The 17,026-nt window shown below is 43.0% G+C and overlaps 1 protein-coding gene across 1 annotated transcript in view; it reads right to left on the bottom strand.

Moving 5' to 3' along the window:
• Positions 1-203: 203 nt before the first annotated feature.
• LOC140735348 (cytoplasmic phosphatidylinositol transfer protein 1-like) overlaps positions 204-17,026 on the bottom strand; it is a 234,274-nt gene continuing 217,451 nt past the window's right edge. The window contains exon 10 of the mRNA XM_073060293.1: positions 204-5,847. Within this exon, the coding sequence (XP_072916394.1) occupies positions 5,582-5,847 (266 nt within the window). The 3' untranslated portion in view covers positions 204-5,581. The remainder of the gene's footprint in view (positions 5,848-17,026) is intronic.

A 17,026-nucleotide genomic window follows, 5' to 3' on the forward strand; every position in this document is an offset into this window, starting at 1 on the left:
TAAAAAAACTGACTACAGTAAATAGTTAAATTAAGTAAGTAGTGCAAAAATAGTAGTGAGGTAGTGTTCATGGGTTCAATATCCATTCGGAAATCTGACGGCAAATGAGCGGGTTTCGAAAATAACCTTGTGCCTTGTACTTTTAAATATTGTTCAGCACTGAATATTCTTAACTATTGCTCCAATAAAATGTCTTTCACCAGTTTACTGTTTTATATACCTTTTATTATTCAAAAGTGTAACTACACAATAGTTTTAATGAATATAAGCAAATCCCTTACTCTTCGGTACACTCATGAAGCCTAACTATAACTTAACCCCTAAAGTTCAAATCCCAGAACCATTAATATGTAGCAATATATTCATATACCACCATGGACAACAACTATTACATATGAAGCTAAGACTTTCTCTTTACTTTCAGTATTATCAATGCATTAAACTAAAATTATACATCTTCTGTACTATTTACAGCTACTGCAATTAACACTCATATGAAGGCCATTCACAACTGGTTGCATTATATTTCCTTATATACACATTGTTAACTCAGCCTTGCATGGTGATTTCAATGGGTTATGCAGCCCCCGTGCAGAAGGTAGCAAGTGTGCATGGTGTCTTCATTTGTACAATCTGTCCCGTGTAGAAACAGCACAGCTGCATTTCAAGATGAGTCATTCCAAATCAACAGCACTCACTAGAACATGGAGATATAGTCCAGGACCAAATAAAAAAATAATCCTGGTTGCCATGGCATTTCCCTCAAGTCAGATTGAACCAGGTAAGAGAATCATTGGAGTGCTGCTACAGCTTTTGGCCACTGACAATAACTTAGTTCTGGTGGCCAACAATGATTTGGTCATGCGGTCTTTCCGTTTGATTGCCTTTTTCATATCATCATCAGAAGCAACATTCTTGATTTGCATTTCCAGTGAAACATGGCAGTCAATCCAGAATTATGAAGCTTCTTTTAAGAAGCAAAGGATCGCTTTCATTCCCCTTGGGTTGCTCTCCAAAAGGCAGTATAATGTCCTGTTCCTAGCTTTATCAGCACCGCCATGTGGTCCACAGAAATGCCCCAGACTGGTGACCGTCTCAGTCACCCTTCCTAAACATCAGAGGTCTTCAGCATTTGGGCACTTCCCCACAGTGAAGTAAGGAATCACCTATGTGGGCAAATCCAAATGAACTGTTTCTCACAAAAGCACAGAAAACCAGACGAGTGAAGGCTGCAGTGAAACTAATGGTAACTTTAGTCAAGCTCCTTGATGATGAGGCGGGAGAACTTACTGACAACCTACGAGTGAAATCAGAATGGTTTATTGGAGACTGTCTGCGTCTTCACATTGAATGCAGTTATAGCTTTAGATTTACCCTTAGCTTTATCTGTCACATGTACATCGGAACATACAGTGAAAAGCATCTTTTACATGAACGTCTGACGATGTGCTGGGGCTGCCCGCATGTGTCACCATACTCCTGCACTAATGTACCACGTCCCCAACTTACTAACCCTGACTCGGACGCTTTTGGAACGTGGGAGGAAATCGGAGCAACCGGAGGAAACCCTCATGGTCATGGCGAGAAGATACAAACTCTTTCCAGGCAGCAGCAGGAATTGAATCTCCTGATCATTGATGCTGCAGTGGTGTTGCACTAACATCTATTCTACCGTGCTGTTACTCCTTTGGAAATAAGATGACTGAAGGCCTTTGAACCGGAAAGGGATGTAGGAGAGTCTGGTAAAGTCAGGAAGAGTGGAGAAACCCATCCCTATCAGTTGATGCCCACTCTGATATACTATGACACAAGAAAAACATTGCAAAGGGATGTCATGAAGGACGATATGACTGAAAGCACCAGTGTCTAGCACACCTGCATTGGAACGATGCATGTGGTATCACCTCTGTTTAATAAGAACGAGCTCAATCCAAGGACTCAGAAACCAATGCCTGACTTGCTCTAATTTTTTCTTTACTTCTGAAAGGGGTGAACAGCACTAAATTCCACCCAATTGCACCCATGTAACCAATGAATCTACTAACCCACACCATCACAGGAAGAACGTCCTTACAGTGGTGGAATTGAACCCAGGTCGCTGGCGCTGTAAAGGCATTTGGAGATTTGCCAGGATTCTGCCTGAGAGCACGTCTTACGAGGATAGGTTGAGGGAGCTAGGGCTATTCTCTTTGGAGAATGTACCTGATGAGAGGTATGTACCTGACGATAAGAAGCATAGATCGAGTGGACAGCCAGAGACATTTTCCCAGGCAAAAAATAGCTAATATGAGGGGGCATAATTTTAAGGTGATTGGAGAAAAGTATGGTGGGGAATGCCAGAAGGTAAGTGGCAGGTGCATGAAATGTGCTGCCAGGGTTGGTGGTAGAAGTAGCTATGTTAAGGGAATTTAAGAAATTCTAACTAGGCACAAGAATGATAGAAAAATGGAGGCCTGTTGGAGAGGAAACAGTTAGATTGACCTTAGAGTAGGTTAACAGATTGGCACAACATTGTGGGCTGAATGGCCTGCACTGTGCTGTAATGTTCTATGTTCAATGTCCTATGTTATTCTACCATGCCACCCTATTTTTGGCACCATCCTGGTCAAAGAGTGAAACTCAAGTATAATGTCAAGCCCAGTCCATACTTCATACTGATGAGCTACACAGCAAAGGGTCGCTCAATTGTACAAGATGATGAGAGGCATTGATCATGTGGATAGTCAGAGGTTTTTTCCCAGGGCCGAAATGGCTAACACGAGAGGGCACAGTTTTAAGGTGCTTGGAAGTAGGTACAGAGGAGATGTCAGGGGTAAGTTTTTTTACACAGAGTGGTGAGTGCGTGGAATGGGCTGCTGGCGACGGTGGTGGAGGTGGATACGATAGAGTCTTTTAAGAGACTCCTGGACAGGTACATGGAGCTTAGAAAAATAGAGGATTATGGGTAACCCTAGGTAATGTCTAAAGTAAGTACATGTTCGGCACAGCATTGTGGGCTGAAGGGTCTGTATTGTGCTGTAGGTTTTCTATGTTTCTATGTTAGTTCAGTTAGGTTTACCATTCATTCACAAATGTTGACTTTACTGGAAATGTCAGCATTTATTGTCCATCCATTACTGATGATGCAGTTCAGAGTCATAGACACTGGAGGGTCTGGAGTCTCATACAGGACCAATTTGTTAATGATGCCAAGTTTCTTTGCTCCACAGTGAATCAAATAGGTTTTTTACAAGCCAGCACTTCATAGCTACTGGTGCTTAGACCAGCTTTAATTGCAGATTTACTTAAATACATAAATTTATGTTTCCCAGCTTTCCTGGTGGGATTTAAACTCATGTTTCTGGAACAAAGGCCTAGAGCTATGGCTGTCAGTTGGGTAACTTACTGCTAACATAAACACATCCTTCCTTAATTTGTTAAAGTTATATGTTAATTGTCAGTCCTGAGGTGATCAATATGTCAGTTTGCACAGTGGCATTATTAATTCATGTGAAATAAAGTATGCTGGGGGTCATTGTCAAGTCACAAAGAATGCAATTAGAAATGCAGTTTGCTGTTCCTATACAACAGGGGTCCCTAAACCTTTTTATGCCAGTAAGCAAGTGGATCGTGGAGCCCAGGTTGGGGACCCCTGTTTTAAAACAGTTTGGATGGCAGTTTATCAAACCTAGTGGCAAAATAAATAAGGTAGACGATATTTAAAAAATTTGAGAACTTTCAAGTAAAGTCATGATGAGGAGTGACCGCCTGTCCTCACAGAATGGGAAGTATTGAAATGACCCTTGCTAAGAGGTTGACAGGAAATCACCACACTTACTCCACAGTTCTGAAAAGACAAAATGACCAGATAAATTAAGGCCATATAAATACAGAAAAAATCTTGAGAAGGTAGTATGTCCGGCCTTCTGGAGCTGCTGCATTCTGAAGGTATGCTCAGAGAGAGGTTTGGCAGGGCTTACATCCAGAACCAATGAAGGAATGGTACCTGATCAAACCTGGATGGCATGTGACTTGGAGGGTAAACTGGAGGTGGTGGTCTTCTCATACGCCAGTAGCCCTCGTCCTCCAAGGTAGCAGAGGTCACAGGGTTCAGAAAACACTGTTGAGGTTATCTTGCTGGAGGTCATCCCATGAATTATACCATCCCTTAATGGGGAAACCTTGATGGTGTGAGGAAATTGGTTTTAGCTGGTCGACGCCTAAATTAGATATTAAAAGCTTTCAAGTTCTACACAGTGGGAATTCTGGAAGTCCAGGAAAAGATGGGTTATGGTGAAGGAATGAATCTTTATTTGAACACAGCTGTAGTTTGGAAGGAAGAATAATGTAGGGTTATACAGGAGAGGGTGTCGGATTTGGAGGTAGGACAAAGGGAAATTGTTAGATTGATTATAGACCTCTTGAGGGAGAGAATACGTGTCCCAAGAACGAAACTTGCTGGAAGCTTCAGCAATGTATGTAGCAGCTTCACCTGCGAGTCCTCTGAAAACATTCGGTGCCTAATTTAGGAAAAAAACATTTTCGCTGCACCTCACTTCCGAACACCAAGTAGGGATGATACTTACCCCATTTAAACAAGTCCTTATCTATTCTACCTTATGCTCACAAGCTATTTGAACCTGTTTGACTTTGGTTCACTTCACCCCTCTTCCTTTTTTTCAGTAATGACAGTTACACTCAGTGACCATTTTATTAGGTACACCTGTACACTTGTATGTTAATGCAAATATCTGATCAGACAATCATGTGGCAGCAACTCAATGCATAAAAGCATGCAGACATGGTCAAGAGGTTCAATTGTTTTTTTAGACCAAACAACAGAATGGGAAGAAATGTGATCTAAGTTACTTTGACCATGGAATGATTGTTGGTGCCAGATGGGGTGGTTTGAGTATCTCAGAAACTGCTGATTTCCTACGATTTTCATGCACAACAGTCTCTAGTTTACAGAGAATGGTGCAAACAACAACAAAAAAAAAATCCAGGGAGAGGAAGTTCTGTGGGCGAAAATGCCTTGTTAATGAAGAGAGGCCAGAGGAGAATGGACCGACTGGTTCAAGCTGACAGGAAGATGACAGACAATAGAGGTGTGCAGAAGGACATCTCTGAATGCACAACCTGTTGAACTTTGAAGTGTGTTGGCTACATCAGCCAAAGACCACACTGGCTTTCACTCCTGAACCTAATAAAGTGACCATTGAGTGTAGATTAAAGCCTTTGTAAATACAATATGTCACAGAAGTGCTTTAATATGACAGTGCACACTATCAGTCATGCTAACACTAAGTCCTGAGTCAGCCTAAAAGTCCTAATAAGGAATTTAAAGAAAGTTTAGTAAAATACAGCAATACCATTAAACACAGCTTTATCCCAATCCCTATCACAAATTAAGAATGCTAATCTTATGGCCAGTCAGTATTAATGCAAGCTTGCTGTTGTAAAGATCATAGCACAGTATCTTTACAGGCTAAAGCTTTAAAGAATCCCTTAACAGATGGCTTTTTTTTCAGTTAAGTAGCATTAAATAAATTCAACAACCGAAATGTCACAAAGAGTGTTGCCGTTGGCTACAGAGCAGGCTTTACTTGTTTGCCGATCGCTCTCGTAGCTCGGGCAAGGTCAGCATTTCTGGGGCGGACTTCTTCCGTGGTCTGTCCTTTGGCACGCTGAGGAAGTCTGGTGGGTCGCCGCTCAGCGGTGTGGAGGGTGCACTGGCGGGGGCGCTGCGTGTGGCTGGGGGCTGGGCAGCCTCACTGATGGAGATGGTGGGGGCCAAAATTCCAATCTTCTCATTTGTAGCTTCCTGAGTTTGTTTCTCGTATTCGCGAACTTCGTCCATCGTCATATCTGCAAAGAAAACCAGGTAGAGGAGGCAGAAAGTAAACAGGTGAGCCTATTGGAACAGTGGTACCTCTCAGAATCAGCAACAGCCGCAGTCCATCACCTTGGGAAAACAACAAGTGTATGATTGTTCAGCAAAAGGGAAAAGCACTATCTTTTCGTGATTCTTTCACCTCCTAATCAGCAGTTAACTTTGCAAGATTGCTGCCTGAGCATAATTCAGTGATAGGCTTCCCATATTAAGTGGACATTTCTCCAAAATAGAAAAAAGCACTTAGCAAATCTCTGCTTACCCTTAATGATGTAATGGTCAGTAAACCAATGAGAAAAAGATTGGAACATTAATACGTGAGTCAAAAGGTACTAGAACAGGGGTTCCCAACCTGGGGTCCATGGACTCTTTGCTTAATGGTACTGGTCCATGGCAGTAAAAAGGTTGGGATCCCTGTCCTAGAGTATGCCTCACACCAGAGATATGGGCACATGTTGCAGTCTGACACCCCTATTATTAAAGAGAGGGAGTGCTGCATTCTCATGTCTTTCCACTGAATGCAGCATTTCATGCAAAAGCTTGCTTGTTATTCCCAGTGTCCTGCTCAATACCAGCATCAACGAAGACAAGTCATCACAAGATTGATATTTTTTTGTGGGAGCTTGTTGTGCCCAAATTGTCTGTCAGGGTTCCTACAGTAGGCCACACTTCACAGAAACTGTAACCCATCAGATCTGAGACACTTTGTACACAGATGCTGCCTGATCAGACGATTGTTTCAGCTTTATCTATTTTTAAGATTTCCAGCATTGGCCTATTATTTTAATCTTCAGAAACATTACCTAGACAGTGGTCACAGAGACCGTCATATGAGCACATATTCTTATAAAGTCACCCATGAGACAAACGTATCTTGAAGTTCATCATTACTCAGTGGGACTGAACTGGTGCTCTGAAATTCAGTTTCCATTGACTTCAAGGTAGACAGCTCTGGAGATTTGTGGGAAAAACACGAGGACTAACAATGGCATAAGGCAATTTGCAGGCTTAGTTGAACAGAGTGAAGGATCCTAGTTTTGTGAATTGACTGGAGAAGCTGGCTTTCGTCTCTTTGAAACTGAGGGAGTTGTGGGGGTGTGGGGATCTGACAGGGGCATTCAGAGCAAAAAGCTTCTAGGCAGATCAACTGGTACTCCTGCTCTGAAGTTTGGTTTCCATTAACTTCAAGGCAGATAGCTCTGGAACTTCATGGGATAAGCATGGGGACCAACAAATGGCATAAGGCAATTTGTAGATCTAATTGAACAGAGTTTTGTGAATTGGCTGAAGGGGTTGGCTTTGGTCTCCTTGAAAACAATGTTCCCTTATTTTGCTAATAGCACACAAAGGAATTGAAACTGCATACAGAAGGTTATCACCCTCTACCTCATTGGCATGTTAAATAGATTTCAATATAGTATATAACCACATTTCCTTTTCCAGTTTCTGACGTGGATGGTGTTGACGCATGCAGTCTGTGATGATTTGTCTGCAGAATTTAGAATTGGCTGATTTATCCTGTTTTTATTGAAGAAGTTATTCTGTGTGCACATGTTGTTCTCACTGGGCAAAAAAATTGCACAGCACAAGATTTTTGTGCACACTGGTCATAGGGAACATTGCTTGAACTGGGAGAGTTGGGGGGGGGGTGAGATCTGACAGGTATTCACAACAATACTCTTCGAGACAGATCAGGTAGAAATGAACTCTCTTCACTGGAAGAAGTGGATGAAGCATGGAGACGATTAGCAAAAATGACGAGAGGAAGAAATGAGAGAGTGATTGTAACGTGGAAAACATCATCAGTGGGGGAGAGGGGAGTCATGGATGCAGATGTATATGGAGTCTTGAAAAGGGAATGTACCTGAGATGAAACAAATTGCCAGGCTGTGGGGAGGCGTTTGGCAAGTGGGACCAGATGGATAAATCTTGCACACATCCACTCTAGACTCAATGAGCTGCATGGTCTTCTTTATCTCACAATTAGCATTAGTTGTCCCGTGTGCATCAAAACATACAGTGAAAGGTGTCACTTGCGCCATAAACCAACGCAGTCTGACACGTAACATTCATACTGCAGACTTTGTACATAAACAGTTCTCCAACTGTTTTCTAATCATCAGTTTTCAGACGTTGAAAGAGCTTTGCTGAATCCACCTTGGTTGCATTGCAGATAGCATCTCTGAAAAATCAATGGAGCTACGTAGCCTTGGTTTAATGCATTTTATCCATCACAGTTGCCGACAAGAGGACGTTATTAAATACTTACTCACAGCAGTCATCCACTCACCCAGAGGCGTGCTGTTGGTTAGTGGAGCACATATATTGCTCCACTTTCTGTCTGCTTTCTAATTTTCCTTTATATAGCTCTTTAAAGAGTGATAGTGCACAATTATTACTTTTATTGCTCCATTGTTCAGGATAAAATACCTATGGACTAAACTCCACCTGCACAATTGGATGGATCAACTGCTTTGAGTGTCAAAAACTTCCTGATAGCAACCTCCGATCCATCAGAAGCAGCACAGGCTCTGGTGATGTATCTCCGGGCAATTTGTGGCCAAGCTTCTACCCAGGAGGTCCAGAACAGAGATTAAGGATGGGTGACCCAAGGCTGATCAACATCTTTACCCATTAACCCACCCCATTACCACCACTTACCATTTCATGTCAGAGTCACGTTGTGTACAGACACTCCTATACCAGGCGTCACCTTAAATACATGTAGTCAGTCTATGTATATAAGCTAATCAGGTTCAAGTTCAAGTTTATTGTCATTGAACTGTATACATGTATACCACCAAATGGAACAATATTCCTCCGGACCAAGGAGCAACACAGTACATATAAGACCATAAGATATAGGAGCAGAATTAGGCCATTTGGCTCATCGAGTCTGCTCCGCCATTTCATCATGGCTGATCCGATTTTCCTCTCAGCTCCAATCTCCTGACTTCTCCCCGTCTCCCTTCATGCCCTGACCAATCAAGAATCTATCAACCTCTGCCTTAAATATACATAAAGACTTGGCATCCACAGCCGCCTGTGACAAAGAATTCCACAAATTCATCACTCTCTGCTAAAGGAATTCCTCCTCATCTCTATTCTAAAAGGGCACCCTCTACTTTGAGGCTGTGTCCTCTGGTCTTAGACTCTCCCACCATAGGAAAAATCTTCTCCACATCCACTCTTACCAAGACTGTTTACCATTCAGTAGGTTTCAATGAGGTCACCCCTCAATCTTCTGAATTCTAGTGAATACAGGCCCAGAGCAATCAAATGCTTTTCACAATGACAAGCCATTCAATCCTGGGATTATTTTTGTGAACCTCCTTCGAACACTCTCCAGTTTCAGCACATCCTTTCTCAGATAAGGGGCCCAAAACTGCTCACAATACTCCAAGTGAGGCCTCACCAGTGCTTATTAAAGTCTCAACATTACATCCTTACTTTTCTATTCTTGTGCTCATGAAATGAGTGCTAACATTGCATTTGTCTTCCTCGCCACAGACTCAACCAGCAAAATAACTTTCAGAGAATCCTGCACAAGGACTCCCAAATCCCATGACCGATCCATTTCCTTCTTAGTCCCAATCTCCTGCCTTCTCCGTTACCCTTCATGCCCTGACCAATCAAGAATCTATCAACCTCATGCTCAACAAAAGTAATATTATCACAAATAAATTAACAAATAAATATAAGTATATATTCTAGAAGACCAACATTTAGTGTAAAGTGCATTTAACGCACAAGTCAAATAGAATAAATATAAATCTTAAGTATTTATACTTATGCTGTTTCCTTTGTGTTCTTTATGCTTACTGTGTTTTTATACTGCATTAACAGTCATTTTGTTCTCCTTCACACTCGTCTGTAAAGAATGACGATAAACAATCATAACTCTTGAATCTCGACTAAACTGAATTTAATAGATGACCTTGGAGCCAAATAAATCACAACAGGTATGTTATACCTCACCCAAAATTTGAAACTTTCAGAAGATTTGCTTTTATCATTACAAAGCAAGCAGGACAATATTATACATATACCTCTGCCTTACTCCTGTCATATCTCATGTGGTCTGTACATACTGGCTGTGTGGTGAAAAGGGCACAACAGCACCTCTTTCACCCCAGACAGTTGAAGAAGTTTGGTATGGGCCCCCAAATCCTAAGAAATTTCTACAGGGGCACAATGGAGAGCATCCTGACTGGCTGCATCACTGCCTGGTATGGGAACTGTACTTCCTTCAATCACAGGACTCTGCAGAGAGTGGTGCGGACAGCCCAGCACATCTGTAGATGTGAACTTCCCCACTATTCAGGATGTTTACAAAGACAGGTGTGTAAAAATGGCCCAAAGGATCATTGGGGACCTGAGTCACCCCAAGCACAAGCTGTCCCAGTTGCTACCAGCCAGGAAACAGTACCACAGCATAAAAGCCAGGACCAACAGGCCCTGGGACAGCTTCTTCCACCAGGCCACCAGACTGCTTAATTCACGCTGACACAACTGCATTTCTGTGTTACATTGACTGTCCAGTTGTACGTACTATTTATTATAAATTACTACAAATTGCACATCGCACATTTAGACGGAGACGTATCGTAAAGATTTGTACTCCTCACATATGTGAAGGATGTAAGAAATAAAGTCAATTCAACTGAATTCAAAGGTCCATTGCAGCTACACATCAATGTGCCATTGATTCATATGGCATGGAATTAGGCTGTTCGGCCCACCAAACCCATGCTAACCAGCAAGCACCTATTTAAACTATGTCCAGATGAAGGGTCTCAGCCCGGAATGTTGACTGTTTACTCCCATCCACAGATGCTGCCTGACCTGCTGAGTTCCTCCAGCACATTGTGACTATTTAGACTAAACTCACTTCTTATTCTTGGTGCTTTTTTACCAGTTCACCCAGGTCCAAGCAGTTTCAAGCCCCATATCTAAGAAAGCATGTGCTGCCATTGGAGAGGGTTGAAAGATGGCTTATGAAAATGATCTCAGGGTTATTACCTGATTGCTGAAATTTCCACTGGGCCAGTTTAAAATGGATTGAGAATCTTCACCTGCTGTTCTTACGTTCCAGTACCTTGCTGGGTCTCGATGCTCTGGCAAGGATTGATCCTGAGGGCTGATGACATCTGCTTGGAGTCTGCAAGTTTTCCCTGAGATTGTGCGGGTTTCCATAAGCTTCCTCCCACACCCCAAAGATATGCTGGCTTTTTGACTAACTAGCAGCTGTAAATTGTACCCTGGTGTAGCCGGGAGGCAGATTCATGGCTACCGTGGTGAGCATTCTGACAGGCTGCATCCTGCATCACCACCTGGTATGGGGGGGGGGGGGGAGGAGAGGAGAGGTGGTTCTACTACTCTGGATTAAAAGAAGCTACAGAGTGTTGTAAAATTAGACAGCTCCACCTTGAGTACAAGCCTCCATAGTTTCCAAGACATCTTCAAGGAGCAGTGCCTCTGAAAGGCAGCAACCATTATCAAAAACCCCCATCACCAAGGACCTGCCTTCTTCTCATTGTTACCATCAGGAAGGAGGTACAGAAGCCTGAAGGCACACACTCAGTGTTTCAGGAACAGCTTCTTCCCCTCTGCCATCCGATTTCTAAATGGACATTGAGCACATGAACTCTATCTCACTTTTTAAAAAACATATTTTCCATTTTCACTATTTTAAATTTAACTATTTAATATAAATATACTTAGTGCAATTGATTTATTAATCATATAACAATTACAGCGCGGAAACAGGCCACCTCGGCCCTTCTAGTCCGTGCCGAACGCTTACTCTCACCTAGTCCCACTGACTTGCACTCAGCCCATAACCCTCCATTCCTTTCCTGTCCATATACCTATCCAATTTTACTTTAAATGACAATACCGAACCTGTCTCTACCACTTCTACTGGAAGCTCGTTCCACACAGCTACCACTTTCTGAGTAAAGAAATTCCTCCTCGTGTTACCCTTAAACTTTTGCCCCCTAACTCTCAACTTATTTATCAATTTATGTTTTTATTTTTCCTATATTCTCATGTATTGCATTGTACTGCTGTCGTTAAGTTTACACATTTCATGACATATGCCGATGATATTAAATCTGATTCTGACGTAAGGGAGTAAAGGAGGGGGAAGCAGGATTGTTATGAAAGCTGGCACAGTCTCAGCAGGCTGAATGGCCTCTTTCCCTGTCATATGATATTAAATCATAGAGAGAAAAAAAATCACCATTTCAACTACACCACACACTCCCTTAAGTTTCTGCCAGGCAAGAGCAGTTAAAATCAGAAATGTAATGACCGACAGCTTAAGTGTTTCCTCCTGCGGTACTAATGTATATAATGCAGTTGCTACAATTAGATAATGGGTCTGATTCCTGAGGAGATTGATAGCATACAATGCAGGGGTTATTTCTGTAGCCCCAGGGAGGAATGCAAAATAATGTACTGGCAGGGATTAAATGTAACTGTTTGTGCGATCTGCTCTTGATGAGGCTGCTTCTCTTCCACAGCTCATGCTTCCAAGGCATAACTTTGTGCAGAGATAAAAGAAAAAAAATGTCAACAAGGCAAAATGAAAGTGTGTGCCAAAATTCAAAGAGGTAAGCTCCTTGGTCTAGTAAATATTTCAGTGTTCCTGAAGCCCAGCTGAGTTATTACCTACTCTGCAGGTATTAGAAGTGTTCACCCTCCCTCTGCTGACCAAGTCATGCTATGACATTAATTTTATTTACTTATTGATGGGCTCTTCCGAGCTCTTTGAGCCTAGCAATCCCCTACCTAATCACAGGACAATTTACAATGACCAATGAGCCTACCAAACGGTACGTCTTTGGACTGTGGGAGGAAACCAGAGCACCCGGAGGAATCTCACATGGTCCCAGGCAGAATGTACAGAAATCCTTAAAGGCAGCAGCGGGAATTGAACCCAGCTCACTGGTACTGTAAAGCGCTGTGCCGCCCGAAACGTGTACCCGACACCCAGGGAAACACACAGAAAGTGCTGGAGGAACTCAGCAGGTCAGTGCTTCAGGCCGAGACTCTTCATCAGGACTGGAGAAGAAGTGCACAGGAGACAAGTAGGGGGAGGAGGAGAAACACTAACAGGCACAAAACAGGTGAGAACAGGTAACAGCATAAAATTATTACTTTTGGGAGTTCCTCTCCACCACAGACGGATTCAATATTTATTAACGAAGCTGGTTAAATGCTAGAGCCATTTGCAAAAATGGAAAAATGGCTTCTGTGCCTCCTTTGTGACACCAATACCTCTGCTTCGATGAGCATCCCAACACCTGAAGCCTGGCCTGGCGGGGATGGGAAAGGGCTTTGGGGTAGAAACTCATTCTATTGTGCATGTGCTAACGCATAATGTGTGGTAACACAGTGGGACAAAAATTCACTTTACACAACGAATTTTAGAGACCCGGGCTATCGAGTAATCGGGTGAGTTTAGGTATCAGCTGAACCGTAAGCTTACTAAATGGGAATGAAGTTGTATCGTCCATTCCTCATCCTGTAACATTTCCTGTTCTGTAATCCCCTTCGGCGGAACTGAATACTGGAAACTGAGCTCAACTTGCATTAATTACTACACTGCATTCAAGAGGACAAATATTCCTTTACTTATGAAGCACAACATGGATGAGCCAGGTAACTAGAGGCCTGTGATAGGTCAGTGGTAGAAAAATTATTGAGAAAATTCTCTGGGATAGAAGTTTGTAAAGCCAGGGGCTTATTAAAAATATCATAGCTTTGTGCATGGGAAATTCTGGCTCGCCAATTTAACTGTGCTTATTGAAAGGGTAAATAAGAAGATTGATGAAGGCAGAGTGGTTCCCTGGAGTGTAGAAGAATGAGGGGAGATTTGATAGAGGTATATAAAATTATGATGGGTATAGATAGAGTGAATGCAAGCAGGCTTTTTCCACTGAGGCTAGGGGGAGAAAAGAACCAGAGGACATGGGTTAAGGGTGAAGGGGGAAAAGTTTAAAGGGAACATTGGGGGGGGGTGGCTTCTTCACACAGAGAGTGGTGGGAATGTGGAATGAGCTGCCAGATGAAGTGGTAAATGCGGGCTCACTCTTGACATTTAAGAAAAACTTGGACAGGTACATGGATGAGAGGTGTATTGAAAAATGGTTCAGCACAGCCAGGAAGGGTCAAAAGGCTCATTTCTTTGCTGTAATGTTCTATGGTTGAGGATGTCTACAGAGACTTTATTAAGGTATTTGATAAGGTCCCACATGGTAGACCAGTCCAGGAAGTAAAGGCACATTGGACCCAAGACAATCAGGTTAACTAGATTCAAAATAGGAGTCAGAAGGTAGAAATAGAAGGAAGCCTTTTTCACTGGGTGTTTGTGACAGGTTGTGTACCACAGGGACTGCTGCCAGGACACTTGATGTTTGTGACATTTGCTAATGACCAGAATGTGAATGTAGGAGGAATGATTCATCATTTTTGTGAATGATGTGAAAATTCCTAGTCTTCTGGAAGGTCATTTAAGGGGATGGGAAGATCAGATGAAAGTTCAGAATGAAAGTTGGGCAAACTATTGTCAGATAAAATTCAATCCTGTAAATATAAACTGAAGCATTTTAACAGTTAAATAGGCGCAGGCCATACAGTCTTGTTGATACTGCACCAACAGCCACCACTGGGCTATAAACATGCAGGAGCAGTGTGTGGTTAAGAACCTTGCTCAAGGACACACACGCTGCCTCGGCTGAGCCTCGAGCTAATGACCTTCAATTCGCCAGCCCAAAGCCTTAACCACTTGGCCACGCGCGGCAGAGTAAATAGGGGTAGGCCACAGACAGTAAATTCTGTTGTCACACTAAAGGTGTTTTCGCTTGAGAGAGTGCAGCGGAGATTTAATTCGATGTTGTCTGGAACAAAGGACTTTTATTACGGAGGGAGATTGGAAGGGTGGGGTGTGATTCCCCCAGAGTGAAGGGGGCTGAGGGGGTGAACCAGATTAAAGTACATAGGTTTAAGGGAGAGGAAGATTTAAAAGAGATTTGAGGGGTAGTTTTTTTTAAAATATACACACTGCCAGATAGATCCTATCTGAGCACCACAGTAGTGTAGCAGTCAGAGTTAGGAGGTCAATCCTGCTGCTGTCTGTAAGGTGCGTGTACGTTCTCTCCGTGACCACGTGGCTTTTCTCCGGCTGCTCCGGTACAATGATGTACTGGTGAGTAGGTTAATTGGCCATTGTAATTTGCTCTGCGATTAGGCTAGGGTTAAATAGGTGAGTTACTGGGCGGTGTGGCTCATTGGGCCGGAAGGGCCTGTTCCACGCCGTATCTCTAAAATAAATAAAGAATCACTGTGCCCTAAGAGACAGTTAAGCTGGTATTTGAATAGTGGGAAGATGAGATTGGTGCAGATGAACATAAAGGTCGGCATGACATAGAACATAGAATAGTACAGCACAGTACAGTCCCTTTGGCCCACAATGTTGTGCTGACCCTTAAACCCTGCCTCCCATATAACCCTCCAACTTAAATTCCTACATATACCTGTCTAGTAGTCTCTTAAATTTCACCAGTGTGTCTGCCTCCACCACTGACTCAGGCAGTGCATTCCACGCACCAACCACTCTCTGAGTGAAAAACCTTCCTCTAATATCCCCCTTGAACTTCCCTCCCCTTACCTTAAAGCCATGTCCTCTTGTACTGAGCAGTGGTGCCCTGGGGAAGAGGCGCTGGCTGTCCACTCTACCTATTCCTCTTAATATCTTGTACATCTCTATCATGTCTCCTCTTGTCCTCCTCCTCTCCAGAGAGTAAAGCCCTAGCTCCCTTAATCTCTGATCATAATGCATACTCTCTAAACCAGGCAGCATCCTGGTAAATCTCCTCTGTACCCTTTCCAATGCTTCCACATCCTTCCTATAGTGAGGCGACCAGAACTGGACACAGTACTCCAAGTGTGGCCTAACCAGAGTTTTATAGAGCTGCATCATTACCTCGTGACTCTTAAACTCTATCCCTCGACTTATGAAAACTAACACCTCATAAGCTTTCTTAACTACCCTATCTACCTGTGAGGCAACTTTCAGGGATCTGTGAACATGTACTCCCAGATCTCTCTGTTCCTCCACACTACCAAGTATCCTGCCATTTACTTTGTACTCTGCCTTGGAGTTTGTCCTTCCAAAGTGTACCACCTCACATTTCTCCGGGTTGAACTCCACCTGCTGCTTCTCAGCCCACTTCTGCATCCTATCAACATCTCTCTGCAATCTTCGACAATCCTCTACACTATCCACAACACCAGCAACCTTTGTGTCACCTGCAAACTTGCCAACCCACCTTTCTACCCCCACATCCAGGTCGTTAACTAAAATCACGAAAAGTAGAGGTCCCAGAACCCATCCTTATGGGACACCACTAGTCACAACCCTCCAATCCAAATGTACTCTCCATGGTACACCCGTGGTGTTTGTGTGCTCTGCAGGTCTGTGACCCTAGAGCTTTTTATCTTAAACACTGGCTCTTTTTATCTCAAACACTGGCTCTTTCTCTTTTTCCATGCGTGCTGCCCTGCTTCTGACACTCTCAGCTTTCCAGCAGCTGCAGTTCCTTGAAGTTCACGTGCCATCCCTCTCCTGTCTTTTAGCAATGTCGCTGAAGTGACAACATTCTTCAGGCAATTTTAATGACAGCTGATAAACACTGGCTGGTTATCACAACCTCCCAACCAAGTAAGGTAAAATTATCCCGTTGATGTGGTAATATCAAGAATAGTTACAAGAGGATTTTTGATCCCTGGAACAAGCCACCATCTTGAGCAAAACAATGTATTCCTCTGTATGTTTTGATATACCTGTGACAAATAAAGCTAATCGGTAATCTTTAAGCCTATACCAGCTCTCAGTGCACGCCCATCAGTCTCATTCCCTTTAACCTATCCTCTCCCCTACGCATATTAATAACTCAACAATTCTCCTGGATGCCACAGCATGACTATGGTTCCCATTACAATGAGGAGTAATCTGAGTGTGGGTACAACCTAGTGGGGAATCCTAGTTCTTTGAATTGGGTGTGTTGGCATTTCCTGACGAATCTAGAGCAGGAAAAGAAAATTTAGAAATTCCAGATGCTGGAAAATCGGAATGGATTCGATTCT

The sequence above is a fragment of the Hemitrygon akajei genome, chromosome 11 (genome assembly GCF_048418815.1).
Source record: "Hemitrygon akajei chromosome 11, sHemAka1.3, whole genome shotgun sequence".
NCBI classification, from domain to species: domain Eukaryota; kingdom Metazoa; phylum Chordata; class Chondrichthyes; order Myliobatiformes; family Dasyatidae; genus Hemitrygon; species Hemitrygon akajei.